This window comes from Sardina pilchardus, chromosome 20, assembly GCF_963854185.1.
Source record: "Sardina pilchardus chromosome 20, fSarPil1.1, whole genome shotgun sequence".
Lineage (NCBI taxonomy): Eukaryota > Metazoa > Chordata > Actinopteri > Clupeiformes > Clupeidae > Sardina > Sardina pilchardus.
The window spans coordinates 26,951,891-26,967,734 of NC_085013.1; the positions used below are offsets into that span (position 1 = coordinate 26,951,891).

Here is a 15,844-nt window from a genome sequence, read left to right on the forward strand (position 1 = left end):
ATGCATAAATCATCTGATTTTTTCTTCTCTGTATAAGGGGTCCTTGGCCCCCCCAAAAAAACAGAGAACCAGAGAAGATCTGGATTTGTCACTGTCAGCCATACTAAATACAAAATCAAGATCTGCAGCCAGAATACGTTTTACAAGTTTCCTGCTGTCATTTGCTCAATGCAAATCACTGTTCTAAGTCACAACTCGCAAACAAATGTATTCAAGCTATGCAAAGTCAAGTCAATTCAAGGTCTTTTCCCAAGCAAGTGCAAGTAGTTGTGATGTGTAGACCCATGAATAACATTGCTTGACTTCAGACACACACTTCCTCTAAGACAAGTCTGGACAACAGTTAAACTGCATGTACAGAATAACTTGGACAGAATGTTTGGAAGATGTCATTAAATGACTTCAGACGAAGAAAAACATGGAGCCCCTGACAGGCACATTTAATAGGACAAGTACTATAGTAAAAATGACAAATGTAGATAAACATGATTGGACAAGCCTCTAAACAAACAAACAAACAAACAAACAAACAAACAAACAAAAACTGCACAAGAAAATGTGGTTCATGCTAAGTCTTCTGTGCTGTGAGAACACGATCAGGCCAAGAATGATCCTTTAGTGATTACTTTCAAGCGCTGTGATAGTGCAGAATGAAGAACAGCTGATCCTGTTGTCCATCCACTGGACACAGTGGTGACATACAGACAGCAGTCCATCAGTAATGTGTGGCTGACCTTTTTTAAGTCCATTGGGTCGTAGAGCCTAGCACCTGTTGTGTATCGTTTACAGGCTTACTCTTGGAAGATATTGGTTGATAGGGGTTCCAAACATCCAGTGATGCCTGGGCCTGCAATTCAAAAACACAGGTTGTTACTGTAGACATTACGCATAACTGATGTATATAATGTGTACAATGCACAACTTTATTACAGTTACTGTATAGAAAATGCATGATCATATCTATGTAGCCCTGTCACCGTAAGCATAGCCATTGGCTGCGTTGAAATGTCTTTACTATCACCTTGTGCTTCATTCATTGCTTGGAGATAAACATATAATTGGGCCGGTCTCAGTTCTTTAATAACTTTCTTCCTCAAGCTTTTATAAGTGATGAGAGGACCTACAGTATGGGGGGCAAGTGGAGCTCCAACTCTATCATTTTAGTTTTAGATTTTTCTAATCTGTGTATTGACATGATGTGGTCGTGCCAGAGCCAGTGAGTTTTTAAATGTGCTAAGCTCTGTGACATTTACATAACCAGACACCGGCCCTACCCACAACCACAGACACATGCTGGACATCATTATTTTGCATGGGCTTGAGGTCTCCTCACGGCACCCTCTGATCAATACTGTATTTTCTTCTCTGTTTCAAGTTCAGTTTTAAAGTTTTACGTTTGTCATGTGCATTCAGAATACAATGAACCTCTTATGCTTTCTCTCTATATATAAAACTTAAAAGACATACTCTCACAAGAACCAACCCTGAGAGACACAACCCATTCAATCCATTCAATAGGCTACAGTTTTAAAAAATACAATAAAGTACTGTAAAATAAAGACAGTACAGTACAGTAAACCCATTGAATGTGTCCTAATACAGTAGATAAACACAACAGACACAGAAGCTCAGTGTGTATCAGTAGTGCATGTAGCAGCTATTTAGTGGCTTCACTGCATGTACAGTCGAAGGAAATTAAACTTGATGTGTGGTGTGTGATTAGAGTGGTTAGATGATTTTAGATGGGAGGAGCAAGACCTTGGCATGTGTGTGTGTGTGTGTGTGTGTGTGTGTGTGTGTGTGTGTGCCTGTGTGTGTGTGTGTGTGTGTGTGTGTGTGTGTGTGTGTGTGTGTGTGTGCGTGTGCGTGTGTGCGTGTGTGTGTGTGTACTGTATATGGAATATACAAGTAAATATAACCTAGGCACATTAATTATACTGGAAATATACTGTGCATCAAAGTACAATAACACATATGATATGATGTCAATTAAAAATAATGTGACATGAAGGCTTTTAAGGAGCACAACACTGATTAAAAATCAAAGTTTCCTTCAGTTAAACCACAAACAAATCACAAACGCCCCTCTGCTGGACTGTCATTAACTGTTGCTATAGCAACACACCATTCATGCCTCCTGCTGACATACTTGGGCTAACGTAGAGGGATAAGCAAATTAAGTTACCTTTGAACAGAATGGGAATGATAAACAACCAGGACTATGACGACTGTGGATTTCTGGAAGTGTCGTACTTTTCTACACATGATCACAGGGCAAATGTATTGCTTGTTTCCACAAAAGACCAAAGTTAGTGCTTTCATACACCGCACGTTTATAAATGTACCATGACAACTGAATGAGTTTGAAACTAGCAACTCATGCTTGGGGAGGCTTGGTATCGAGCGTCCACCCGGCTTTGTAGTTAATTATCATGTCCAGCATTCAAGTGTCATTCAATCTTCCTGGTCAACCTCTTGTCCATCATCCAAATTCTTGAGTTTGTAACATTATTGAAATGAGTGAATTATGTTTCAACTTGGATTTTGTTGTATTTACAGCGTTTTCTCAATAAATCACCAAATAAATCTACAACAGTATATTTCGGCCTCTGACAAACAGCAATTTTTGTGTCTATTTTTTTTTTTTTTTTTCAAATGTACCGGTATGTAAGTTTTTTTTAGTGCAAACATACCTGACACGGGCGTTACTTTACTGCACCAGCTCTGTTGAGCAGGCTCTGTCTGGCTCTGATGAAGGCCAGGATGTCCTCGTCTGTGTCTTTGTCTCCAGTGAGGGGGATAGAGGAGTCCGAGAAGCTGGAGGAGGTCAGGGATCTGAAAGAGATATGTTAGCTTGTTTATTTCTTTCAGGGGCTGTGTACAAAATACATTAATCAAATGAAGAGATGTCAGAAGACAGACACTTAACATACAAGAGAAACCATCTTAAAATAATATTCCAGTTTCTGGGATAGCAGAGCAACCAAATCAGTTTAGTTGGCAACAAAAGCACAATCAGTTATAGCCTATCCAAGCTTTTTTTGTTGTAAATCCGCATAAACATTTTAAAGATTTAATCGAAGATAGGGAAAAATAGGGTACTGTATATTAGGTCTCCAACAGCTCTCCTGCTTGGACCCCTAATAATCCTTGCAAAAACCCTATCGTACATGTGTGGCACTGTTAAGAATTACCTGGTTACTGGATTGCTTGAGACAGGCGTAGAGGATTTAGGGACAGTAGAGGTAACCTCCAACGATGGTTTCTGTGGACAGATTAGTACATTAGATCATCAGAGCTATGCTGGTGTGTCACAACTTTTATAAGTGAAAGAGATCAAGCCTAAATGAGAGTTGAAGTTTGCAATTCTGCCTCTGCTGATGGAGGCTTTAAGGAATGTGACAGAGAGCAACATCATAAAGTCTTACGTCTTTTAGAACTTTTTCAATGTCCTAACTGGTACTTACAATAACAGTCCTAGTTTGATAGCAATAACCACTAGCAGATTGCACCTTTTGTGCCCTGATGGGTAAAAGAATGCCCTGGTGTCAGGTCTCTATTGGGGACCCATTCCCTAGCATGTGGAAATAAAATTAACACGTTAATATGATATGTCAAATCCTAAAGGATATACACACCTGTGGCTCAGGCTGTGACACATGTGCTTTATTGGCCTCATGTTTCCACCACTCCTGGAAGTCCCTGTGTAGCTTGACCTTTGCCCTCTCCAGCAGCAGCTGCAAATGCTCGATTTCTGTCTTCAGGCCTTTCAGTCGGCCAAAGGTGCTCTTATAACTGTAATTAACAGCAGATCTTAACAAAGTACTGGCCTGGCCTGCATCTAACCCTAAACCGGAGATCATATAGGAAATAATGAAATGGCAGCGGTAAAATGTAACACAACACTCAGACCATAATAATAATTCAAAAAAAAAAGAAGTTCTATCTCGTTCCTAAGTTACATTATATTGGCCGGGTTTCCCAAAATTGTTAAGAAGCTCTTAAGTGTTAAGAACTTCTTAGGAGCGTTGTAAGAATGTTTTAAGAACGCTCCTAAGAAGTTCTCAGGACTTAAGAGCTTCTTAACGATTTTGGGAAACCCGGCCATTAATGGTTAAATTTGCGCTACACTCTGAAAGTTGAACCAAGTTCAGCGCTCAAATTGTTTGAAGGCAGTGCAACGGTGCCCGTCAGTGTGATCCCTGCCTAAAAAACACATTTTCCCTGAGTTACAACGGAACCAGGTGGCTCACATGCACACACATACACATACTTATTTTTTTCTTCTTCAATTTGAGCAAGTAGCCTCTCCTCCACTGGGTCAGCTTGCTCTGAGACTGGAGATCCTGTTGTCACCCCTACAGAAAAGATAAACTGATAACAAAACACCTACAGTAGCCAGCAAGCATAGGAGAGTACTCTATTAAATACATTATTAAAGGAGCACGCATAAAAATATGTCCCTGGCACACTTGCTGATGCACATATGCATATGCACCAACGACAACTCATTGTCTATTCAATGACAACTGTGTAAACCACAGATCCCCCGATCTCAAGTTAATAAATATAACCTACCTTGCACAGCGATCTGCCTTCTTCTGAGCTCCAGCTGTCTCTTCAAGTCATCTGACAAATTGATACAAGAAATTAAGGTGCATGGAGAAGATACACTGGGCATGAGGAGCATAAAAGTAATAGTGTTATATCACAAGCCTGGTACTACTGGAGCCGGGAGAGGCTTGAACATTCATGTTGATAGAGTACAAATCTAATAATCTTTATGTAAAATGTTTAATTAGAACAAATGTTACTTGTTCACAGTAAATTTTGCTGGATAATAAGACATGATAAATACTGTATGTGTTTATTTTTGTGTTCTTATCTGTAGTCACATGTCTGAACAGTTTTAAAAGAATGTGTTTGTGCTCCTCACAGTAAAACATCAGTGGGGCTTTTCCTTCATATACCTTTTTAGTGTTTAGCACTAAAGGGTTCTTTGTTCCGGGTTGGAACACACGGCAAAAGTGAGAAAGACAAACTTTTACAGCACAACACTGCTGACTTTATTGCTAAAACACTATATCGCCAAACCAGTTGGCATGTTAGCAAGCTTCTAGCAGTGTCAATAAGGTAGGTGTGGTGTTTGTTGCATGGTTTGCACATCTTTTAGGGAGCTAGCGTACTCATTTTAGACCAAAACTGAGTAGTGCTGACTGCTGATAGCTTGACCTTAAGCATCTTTTGCTATCTCTGAAAAATGCTATAGTTTGCATGCCCACATACGGTCCATTTTTAAGTGGAACTACTTACTGACTTTGCTTCTTACATTGTTGACCTTTTCTCCCAATGCCTTGGCTTCAGAATACCTGCAACAAAGGACAGAGACATTGGATCTATAGTACATATACAAACTTACAATCACACAGACAATACATACATAAAACTTACATACAAGATTGAGAAACCAATTCAGACCGTCACGCACCTTTGTTTCAGTAAAACCTTGTTTTCATCAATGATCAGTTGGTCACCGTGGTCTCTCTTGAAGATATCAAAAGCCTCTTGCCTTCCTATTGAAAACTCTGGATCTAAGGAAGTGAAAAAATACAGTAGCGGCAAATTTGCGGCAAGGTCGTATTTTCACATGCAAATTAAGCTTCTGGCAAACAGTTGTGGTCAACTTCTGGCAATGCTGCAGCAAATTTGTGGCACTATCATATGCAAATTAGGTTTATTATTACCACAGGTTTACAGGAAGTTTGACATTATTGGCTAAGTGTGGTGCCAAATCACTGACAAACACATTTGCCACTAGAAGCAAACATCTCATTTTTGCCAGAACTTTGCTGAAAGTTTGCCTCTAGCGGCCAACATTGGCAAACTTCTTGTAATATTTTATAGTGAACTCATTTGTTTCCCATAAATCACCCACAAGTTTGCGGCAAATCTGCCGCAAACATTTAATTTTTGTAAGTTGCGCCACAGCACCCGCCACTGAGAGCACCAGCTTTTGTCCACCTTCTTACAACATGAACTGCACCATTCAGTCTGTGAGCTCACTTGCCTTGCTTCCTGTATAGTGATTTCTGGGGAGGGGGTAGTTCTTCTGTGCTCCTTGGTCTGGCTAAGTCGTTGGGGAGTGTGGCTGTAGAGGATGCCGGGGACCGCTGGGAAAGCTGAGCTAACGCATCCTGGGCTCGTTTTTTCTCCTTCTTCAACATACTCACCAATATACCTTGAGAACTGAGTCAAGGATAAAATAATATACTAGAAAAGCACTCAGAGAGCGCAGACCTCTGACAAACGAAAAACCTAACCGCCTCCTCAATCAAGACGGTGATACAGATCGCTCCGAAATGTAATCGTGTCTTCCTTGAGTCTTTTCAGACCTTCCCTGAAAATGTCCCTCAAAATCCATCCAAAAACGTTTTGAGTTATCTTGCGAACAAACAAACAAACAAACAAACCAACAAACAGACAGTGAGACAGACAGACAAACTCCAATGAAAACATAACCTCCTTGGCGGAGGTAAAAATATGATATTGGTATGCACATTTCACATTCACATTGCATGACCAGCAGTATCATTATTTGTCATTTTGGACAAGATCATCTGCTAAATTACATAAACATAAACATAATTAACTGCACAGAATCCAACACATTAATTAAACAGAGGATGGAAGTGAGTGAACGCATAAACCATGAAAGGTAAAGGATACTGATCTCATTGTCTCGCTGAGTAAGCATATCTTTCAGTTTCTTCAGTTCTGTTGGAGATGAACTCTGCATGTGATCAGTAGCAGTGGGGCCGGGAGGCCCAGCACTGTCTCCACTGCTGTGGTAAGATGATGGACGTTCACAGATCTTGGCCTAAGGAAACATTGCACAATCACTAGCATTATTTATGCTGGTTTGCTGGTAATTCAAAGCAAATCACCGTTTTAAAAATACCTTTTTGAGAACAGAGAGGGACAGAATCTAGGGAAGATTGTTTTAAACTCACAAGAGAAAATATTTTAGTCATGAAATACACGATACCTTCCATAATATGAATGTACTGTATCTGCTCTACTAATCAGCAAAGTCTTTTTATGAGTTCCTGTCATAATTAATAATTCTCTAGATCTGCAACTGTCTGGTTTTAAGACAGGTCATTCTACCAAAACTGCTCCCCTGTGACTAAAGTAATTTAGAGCAGAAAAATCATCCACTAAATATTGGGATCGTTTAGGACTCGTGGTAGGGAAAACACTAAGAGAGTGATGACATTTTTTGCACAAATAATGTTAAATGTTGCAATCATCAGCCCTTCACATTACCATATACCATGAAAATAAATGTGAACAATTAGATACTTTCCTATCCAGGAGATAAATATGCAGAACAATGCATACATTCAAGATAGAAAACCATACTTACTTTAAGCAAGAAGAAACAGTAATGATTTTTTCTCATGTCAGGGCCCAACTCGAGTTTCCCCTCAGGGTCTGCATCATGTAGAAAAACTTTCACTTGCTCCTGTAGTCTGCATGTGTACAGGCACGTACGCGCGCACACACACACAAACACACACAAACACACACAAACACACACAAACACACACACACACACACACACACACACACACACACACACACACACACACACACAATAACAAAGAAGGTGTTCCAGAGAACTTATCAATTTACAGTTAACAGACATCACATTTTCAGGCAAGTCTAAGCAAAAGTACTCTGGCCAAAATGACACATTTTGTTTGCGAAACTGGCTCTTACTCTCTCAAAAATGTTTTAAAACATGCAGTAAAAGCAAATTTTGCCTTCAAACAACACATCTTGTAGTCAAATCACTGTGTGCTGTGTTCAATCAATCATTACACACAGGACAACAAAATGCAAAACATCATTCTCAAAATGAGGAGTTTCAGCTTTCATTTTGCTGTCTGTGCCCTTTCTTTTAAGTTAGCTATTGCTACTGTGCCAACGGTCTTGGTGTATTGCCTGCCATGTTGCACATAGTACAAATCAGAGCCCATTATGATAAATTATTCCAGTTCACTTTCAATAATCGCCATCACACACTACTTTATACAGTCTCCTCTTGTTACTTGCACCATAGTGGTTGTTTGACATACATTTGAAAGGAAAAGGGTTATATTTAAGTGGTTCTCAAAGTACTTCTAATCGAACTTCAACAGTATCTTGATGACCAAACGAGAATTACAGCAAAGAAGAGACATGGGATGGCATGAACACACCAAACTGAATCATCAACGATGAGCCACGTCAATTCAACAAATCTCACAATATTTCATCATAACTGTGTCAGACAAAAGTGCATGGGGTCCCAATAAAATGGATAAATTGACGTGCAATGGACCTTATCTAGAATGACACTTATGTGAAGATACTGTTAGTTTCTAAAGCCCAATTCACACCAAAGATTCCCGACGCGACAAGGCTGAGTTGCAGCGGTGTGAATTAGAAGTTGCACGTAGTTGCAAGCAGTCGCAAGCCGTCGCAGAGCATTAAACACGTTGAGTCGCAGTCGCAAGGTTTTAGAACGTCGCGGCTCGTCTCGTTGGGAATCTTTGGTCTGAACCCTACTAAAGGAAGTACAGGGGCATTGTTCGACAGCAATCTCTAAATGAGCACCTCTGGATCTCCTGCGGAGTGAGACCATCACTCCTCTGCTCCCCAGTTATCATGGCAAGCTCATCCTTTAGGGTCTGCACCTCCTTCTTCAAACGCGTAATTAGCTGAGAAATTACAAAAAAAGTCAGTGAAATGACATATGGAGCAGGACACTAATATTTTCAGTTTGTGAGATGATCTTCACGTTTAATAACGTTTCTAAAGTTGTGTAAAATAATTTGCTCATGTGCAAAGAAATGTTGGACCTATAGAAATATTTTTGCATGTACAAATAATAATATGCACCCAGACATAATGAACACATGTGTAAATAAGTGTTATCATTTTAGTCGTACTGTAGATATCTTCAAATGAATTTAATTCAAAGTAACCTCTTACCAATGTTGGATCCAGTTCTTCATTAAGAAGAGCTTCATTTTTTATCTGGGCAACCCGTTGGGCAAAACGGCAGGTGGAAATGGACTCCTGTGGGATAACACAGCAGGAGACACCGGCAATGAAGCAAAGGACTGATATTTCAAATTCAAATGAATTTGTGTTGATGATATGTTTTACTCAATCATAGTCCTGGGTTCCTGTGTTCTTGGTTACAGTTTTGGACTCTTTCTTTCTTTGTTTACTTCCTGTTCCTGTTCTGTTCCTGTTTACCGTGTACCTCTTTGTTTATTTGTGGTCTGAACAGTATGTTATTTCCTGTGTCTCTCTACACCGTTTTAATAACTGTTTGGTTTCTTACTCTATCGCATCATCAGTTCCATCTGTCTCTCCTCATATTCTCTTGCCTTCTTATTCTAGTTAGTCTGTGTTGCATACTCAATTGTGTATTTAAACACAGAATTTTGCCCTATTTTAAATGCTAGACAAAGTTCAAAGTCTAAAGTCTAACAAAAGCTTGCTTAAAGGGATAGTTCGGGTTTTAAGACACGAAGTTATATGGGTTCCCTGTCAGCAACGTTGTGCATCAGCACTGACTTACCCCGCAACAGCGTCCTGTGAGCCGAGATCCAGCCGGTTTTTGATGCTGAAGAAAGTAGTCCGGCAAGTTTCTGGGGTCACGAAAGTAAAGTGTTTTTCTTCTCAAAACCATATGCGTTCAACAGAGTGATATATTTGCACCACAAAAACGTTGTCCAGGAAAAATTCAAACCTCGTTATCACTTACTTATTTTTCGCGATTCCTATCACTGCGCGCTACTGACAGCTGGACAACGTTTTTGTGGTGCAAATATATCACTCTGTTGAACGCATATGGTTTTGAGAAGAAAAACACTTTACTTTCGTGACCCCAGAAACTTGCCGGACTACTTTCTTCAGCATCAAAAACGATCAAAAACCGGCTGGATCTCGGCTCACAGGACGCTGTCGGGGGGTAAGTCAGTGCTGATGCACAACGTTGCTGACAGGGAACCCATATAACTTCATGTCTTAAAACCCGAACTATCCCTTTAATAACTTTGCAAAATCAAAATCTATTTGCAAATTTAGTACCATGAGAAAGATCCTCAGCACAAACATCGGTGGGTCAGCTAGAAACTGTCTCACGCTACATAAGAGCTGTTGCAGAATCTGCCACATGCATTCTGAATGTATATCACATTTAAAGGGTCAGTTTATTCTATGGGCTGTGGGCTTAACAGGTGAGACTGAAGAGCATGAAGCTTACATCCAAGTTTCTTGTGTCGACAGACACAGTGGCAATCATAGTGGTCATGCAATTGCCACCCAGGCTGTCCCTCAACACTGATGTCATCATTGAGTTGCGGTATGGAATATGGGAACGATTCCTCTCTGAAAGGGCAATGATGACCTAGAGGAAATAATAAACATACTGTAGCAAATGACACTCAGATACATTCATACTGGACATAATACTTTCAACAACTATGGTCCATACAGTGCCTTGCAACACCCCTGAAAGTGTACTTCACATTTCAGTTTTCCATTTCGTTCATATTTATGTTGTAGTGTATACAAATGCATTATAGATTGTTTTTCCACTAATATTCCAAATAAATACATCCAAAACTGAAGCTTTCAACCACCAGTTTAGGGTATGCCTGTCTGTATGTGTGTATGTACTGTACGTATACTATGTCCAATGATAGTAGACAAATAGCTTAGATTGAATACTTTTGTGAAGCATTGTATGGGCACATACTCAAGCATACAAGATGGAACTGTATTTAAATGAATTGTTGTGAAAGTCTGCTTTCACCTGCTCCAGGTAGTGCAAAGACAGGTTGATGTATTTTGCTTCCGTGAGTTGCTGTCCCCCTACACCGGTTTTGCCCACTCGTTCAGAACCAGCCAGGTCAACCAGGTGCAGCTTGGAGCGCCGCACTGTGGCTGAACCCGGCTCACGGCTGCAGAGATGGATAGTGAAGATACAGTGGGAGCGGGTAGAGGCTTGATTCATTGGGGTCTGCAGCAGGGAGAAACACATGACAGGGCAGTCACATGAACAGCAGATTAGAATGGATAATTGTCTAATATTATACTAATATGATATGAATCTGAATATTCAGATAGACTATTCTCATTTAGCACAGATTTCTTGTCCCTATTTAAATCAGATAATGTGTTTGCAGCCCTCCAACTCATAATGTTGGTAAGAATAAAAAACTGCAATCATAATGTAACAAAATGCATTGTTTGTAAACAGTTTTTAGCATCATGTAGAATCATCAATTATAACTAAAAATATACTATATTTCAGTCAATTTCAAGTTAAATTTTCAGCAAAGGTACAGCAACAACAAAAAAACCCCAACTGTATCCACTGACCTCTGCAATCATGCGATTGGTATCACCAAGGAAGAGCAAATTCAAAGCCTCCTCCTCATTGTCAGACTGCAACAATGACAGGTTCTTCAAATGGATGTTCTGATCTGTGTCCTCTAAGATGGTTACCTTTCTAGAACCAGAGTTAGCAATGCACATGAGTGCTCATGAGTCACTTGAGCCAAAATTACACTCTGTAGTGCTGCCCGTAATGTTCACAGATGCACTAACATGTTAGTGCCCGTTTTAGACATGATTACTTCGCTATGTGTACCTAAATATATGACAGCGTACGCACAAACTGACCACACACAACTGAAACCGCACGAGTGCAGAATGGCAAGAGGTGTTTTTTGTTACTCATGCACTCACAGGGAAGTCGAGAGAAAAGTTTGAGTTTCATATACACATACATGGGAAGAGAAATGTTGAGATAAGAGAGGGATTAGGTTTTCCTGCTCATGAAAACTATGGGTGATGATGGTGCATGTCTGTTTAGCAGTGAAAGTTCATCCTTTTAAAAGCAGGTGCAATTCAGACTGTGGTTGAGTGTGTCAACTTTCATAAACAGAGGAATCAGTATTCAGAGCCCCAGTTTTGTTATTTACTTTATTATTTAATGTCTCACTTTTTTTTACCTTATCCACAGCCCAACATAGATGCCTGTTAGACTTTTGAATGTGTTTGTTAACTGCACAAATAGCTTGAGTATTTTACAAGTAGAGTAGAATTATTGCCCAGCATTGTCTCTGTTTGATGACATCTTCTTAGCAAGTAATGTATTATTTCCTGATTACTTTTAACTGCGCTGGACATTAAAGATACCATTCAGTTCTGTGCACCGCAAATTGTACTAAAGCATAGAGCACTTGCATGATTATTTATATAATTACTATATATATATACATACTGTATATCATAGTAATATTAAATTACTTACGGTAAGTCCTCTAGTGAAGATGCCTCCTGACGTGGGTCGAGTAGATCAAAGCCCATTTCATTGTAGATTTCAAGGTAGGATATATGAGTCGTGTACACCATGCTTTTGTCCTGTGGATAAAATGACCAACAACAAAAAAAAACACTGATACCTGACATGTGATTCTATACGCTTGCACACATACAATGTTGAATTGAGGTAAAACAGAGAACACAGATGAAAACAAGCGATTGCCAAAAGAAGTGTCAACCTGCTACCAAAGCCAGAACCAACAGAACCAACTAAAGCAACTTACTACTGCTTTGAGCACAGCAATACAAAAATAAAATATACTATTCTATTAAACATTTCAGTACAAGCTCAGCAGCCTCTTTCCTGACAAAGTTTTGACACACATACAGTAAACACACCTGGCTGAAGTGCTGGTATAGGTATGAAAGAGTGCGGGGAATGATTCCGCGGTCCGAATAGCGCTCTGCTCCTCCCGTGATGGTAAACGTCTTCCCGCTCCCGGTCTGGCCATAGGCAAAGATGGTTCCGTTGTACCCAGACAACACTCTGTTGACAGAAATACCAACTAATTCAATTAGTCTGACTTACTGTTATCACTGAAAAGGCTATAATACGTACCATTCTTTAAGCATATCCAGCAACATATCTGAACCACATTTGATTGCCCCCACTGTTCTCTATGTAAAACAATAATTACTCAGTTTGTGGTAGTGTGGTAGTGTTTTGGATTAGGGGCTCGTTCCCTCAATCTGGCCTCGGTGTATGAATGGGTGAATGTGATGCATTACTCTGTAAAGTGTTGAGTGCTTTGGAGGAGTAAAAAAGCGAGAAATGCAGTCCATTTATTTCGCTCACACTAACTTTACTCTCATAAAAACAAATATTCCTTCACACACAGTAGAAATTGATCCATCCTACCTGTCAGCTACAGGCTTTGCGATCGTCTCAAAAAGCTCTTCCTGCTTGCATGCTTGATCAAAAATCTTCTGGAATCTATCAGGGAAATTAAACAAACAAACAAAGGTTGCATTACTTCTTTAATCTCATTTCATTTTTTTTTATTATTATTATACAGCTCTTCAGAATGCTGCAGTATGTTCTACTTACTTGAATTGGCTATTACAGTACAACTATAGATGAGCATGAAGAGAGATGGAATGCTTAGCAGGCCAGTTGATTAAATATGTTTGGCATTGCTTTTTCTCTGAAATGTTATTTTTAATATGTAAATGAGGCATTAGCTATGTACATTCCAAGTACAGACAACTAAACAGGTTCAGGTTCAAAATTCTTGGTCAAATCATTGTAATACAATATTCTATGTTATAATACTGTTCACACTATTAGACTACAATTATACAAAATATTGTCAGATGTTGTTCTAATGGAGAAAAGGGACATTCCTTTAGCCAGTACTCTGTTTTTTGGGAACTGACTGTGGCAACAGTTTAAAACCCTTTCGCCTTGAACTACCACCTTACCTGAATCTGTACTTGTCCTTCTTGTTGTTGATGAAGCCATCAGCAAGATCCTTCGGTACCTCAAACTCCAGAGAGTGGCCATCTTCATCCACAGAATAAGCCTACAAATATTCATGTACCCACAATGGATAAACAAATAACTTACTCAGTGCTACTTTATTCATTATGGCTCTAGTCTACTTTGTGTAAGTCGCTTTGCACAAAAGCGTTTGCCAAATACCATAACCAAATGTAGGCTACAAAGTACAAACCACCGATGCATTTTGCTACACACCACACCATAGTCAACAGTCAAAGCCAAATAGATAGGCTACTAGCAACCTTAAATATGAAGACATGGATCTACCTCGGAGGAGGAGACTGTTTCCTCCAGGCAGTAGCCTATGCCCAATATTCTCGATCCCAAGAATAACACGTTGGTTAACTTCACTTGTTTTTAGATTTAGATTTGTGCACTGCAATAAGTGAGCTAATGTGCATTGTTTACATACAGCCATAGCATTTTATTAGCCTGTGACTGTACGACCTCCACCAATACCAGCCAATGCCACTTTTACTTGGCATCAGATAACTGAAGATAACCTAAGTACCACTCTGGACACTTTATCCAAAAGTTCTTCAATCTTCATCTAACACTGACTTTGAGACTCACACATTTGCGGATCACAGAGCTAACTTAACCTTGCCACATGGTACCTTGGACAGCTTCCGATGTTTACTGATGTTAACGTGGTGTATGGTGTAACATTACACCTTCCTAAACTAACTTAAACAGTTTTAATCACTCACCGACACTGACTTCTTGTTTGGTTTAACGCGTGCAAATATCTGAATGGCGTGTTTGACCATTTTCACAAAATAAGTCACCGTATGGTTCTGTTGATCACCCCTAATGTATCCCGGAAGCCCCGAGCGTCTTCTTGTTCACTTTTTGGATTTGTTACATCTGTTGCTAGGTTACGACGTACGCGCAAGGCGGGAATTGTAAAACCGGCCAGCAGGGGGAGATGGAGTCCCTGAAACCTATGAAACATGGTTGGTACCACTGGTTGGACTGCATTGAAGGAATCACTGTAATAAGAGGGGAAGAAGGCCAGTTATATTGTTTTATATTTCAATAGGCTTATATAGAGAGTTAAATAATGATAATGACCTTAGTGTCGAATCTTTTATTTATAGGCCTAACAATTTTTTGCAACAGAAAGCACAAAAACCTCCAAACTGTTAACACTCCAACACACACACACACACGCACACGCACACGCACACGCACACGCACACACTACACACACACACACACACACACACACACACACACACACACACACACACACACACACACACACACACACACACACACACACACACACACACACACACACACCTTCTGCTCATGTGAGAGTTTTTCCTCGCCACTGCCGTCCGGAGTTATATTGCTCTGCATTGGGGGACAGAATCCAGGTAGGCTACAGTATGTGGTTTAGTGATGAACCTGGGTGAGGCAACTCACAGTAGGCTAGGCTAAAAAAAATGGCTTTACTTTGTTAGGCAAATTAAGCTATTGGAGGTTTTCCACTTGGCCTACTTCTAGCTGCCTCACAAGTTGACCACTAAGACATGTGCTTGACATACTTGAAATAGATTACCCCTGGAATGACCCCCATATCATGTTGTCTCTTTCTTGGAATCATTTGGTTGGCTTGGGGAGCTTTATGAAATATCCAAAATAAGTGGTGGTGGTAGCTAGTGAGGACCGTAAGGGTCTGGGCCAGTAGCCTATGTAGGCTACCCAGCATTTTCTGCCACTGCTGTTACCTTGAGGGGACTTACCCTTAGTAGCTCTGGGAAGCCGGGCCCTTGAAATAATTGACATACTGTATGTCAATGTGTGTATCAATAAACAATAAATATGTCAATTGAAAATTAAATAACTTTAAAACATAAAGTCCACAACAAATGACAAAAGACC

The 15,844-nt window shown here is 39.9% G+C and overlaps 1 protein-coding gene across 2 annotated transcripts; it reads right to left on the bottom strand.

The window, feature by feature from the left end:
- Positions 1-425: 425 nt before the first annotated feature.
- kif6 (kinesin family member 6) lies at positions 426-15,040 on the bottom strand. Of its 2 annotated transcripts, XM_062522756.1 has the most exons (21): positions 14,665-15,040; positions 13,876-13,976; positions 13,313-13,387; positions 12,793-12,940; positions 12,383-12,492; positions 11,446-11,575; positions 10,877-11,083; positions 10,325-10,468; positions 9,040-9,126; positions 8,662-8,765; positions 7,427-7,532; positions 6,727-6,877; positions 6,068-6,238; positions 5,489-5,591; positions 5,314-5,369; positions 4,579-4,629; positions 4,274-4,358; positions 3,639-3,795; positions 3,195-3,265; positions 2,694-2,835; positions 426-847 (listed from the first exon to the last, which is right to left on the bottom strand). In XM_062522756.1, exons 1-20 carry the CDS (start codon positions 14,722-14,724, stop codon positions 2,706-2,708), a joined length of 2,247 nt encoding a protein of 748 aa, XP_062378740.1. In that variant the 5' UTR covers positions 14,725-15,040; the 3' UTR covers positions 426-847; positions 2,694-2,705. The 2 variants fall into 2 exon arrangements, with proteins under 2 accessions (XP_062378740.1, XP_062378741.1); XM_062522757.1 differs by lacking the exons at positions 426-847; positions 2,694-2,835; positions 3,195-3,265 and having other exon boundaries at positions 3,682-3,795; positions 4,274-4,374.
- Between the last annotated feature and the right edge of the window lie 804 nt (positions 15,041-15,844).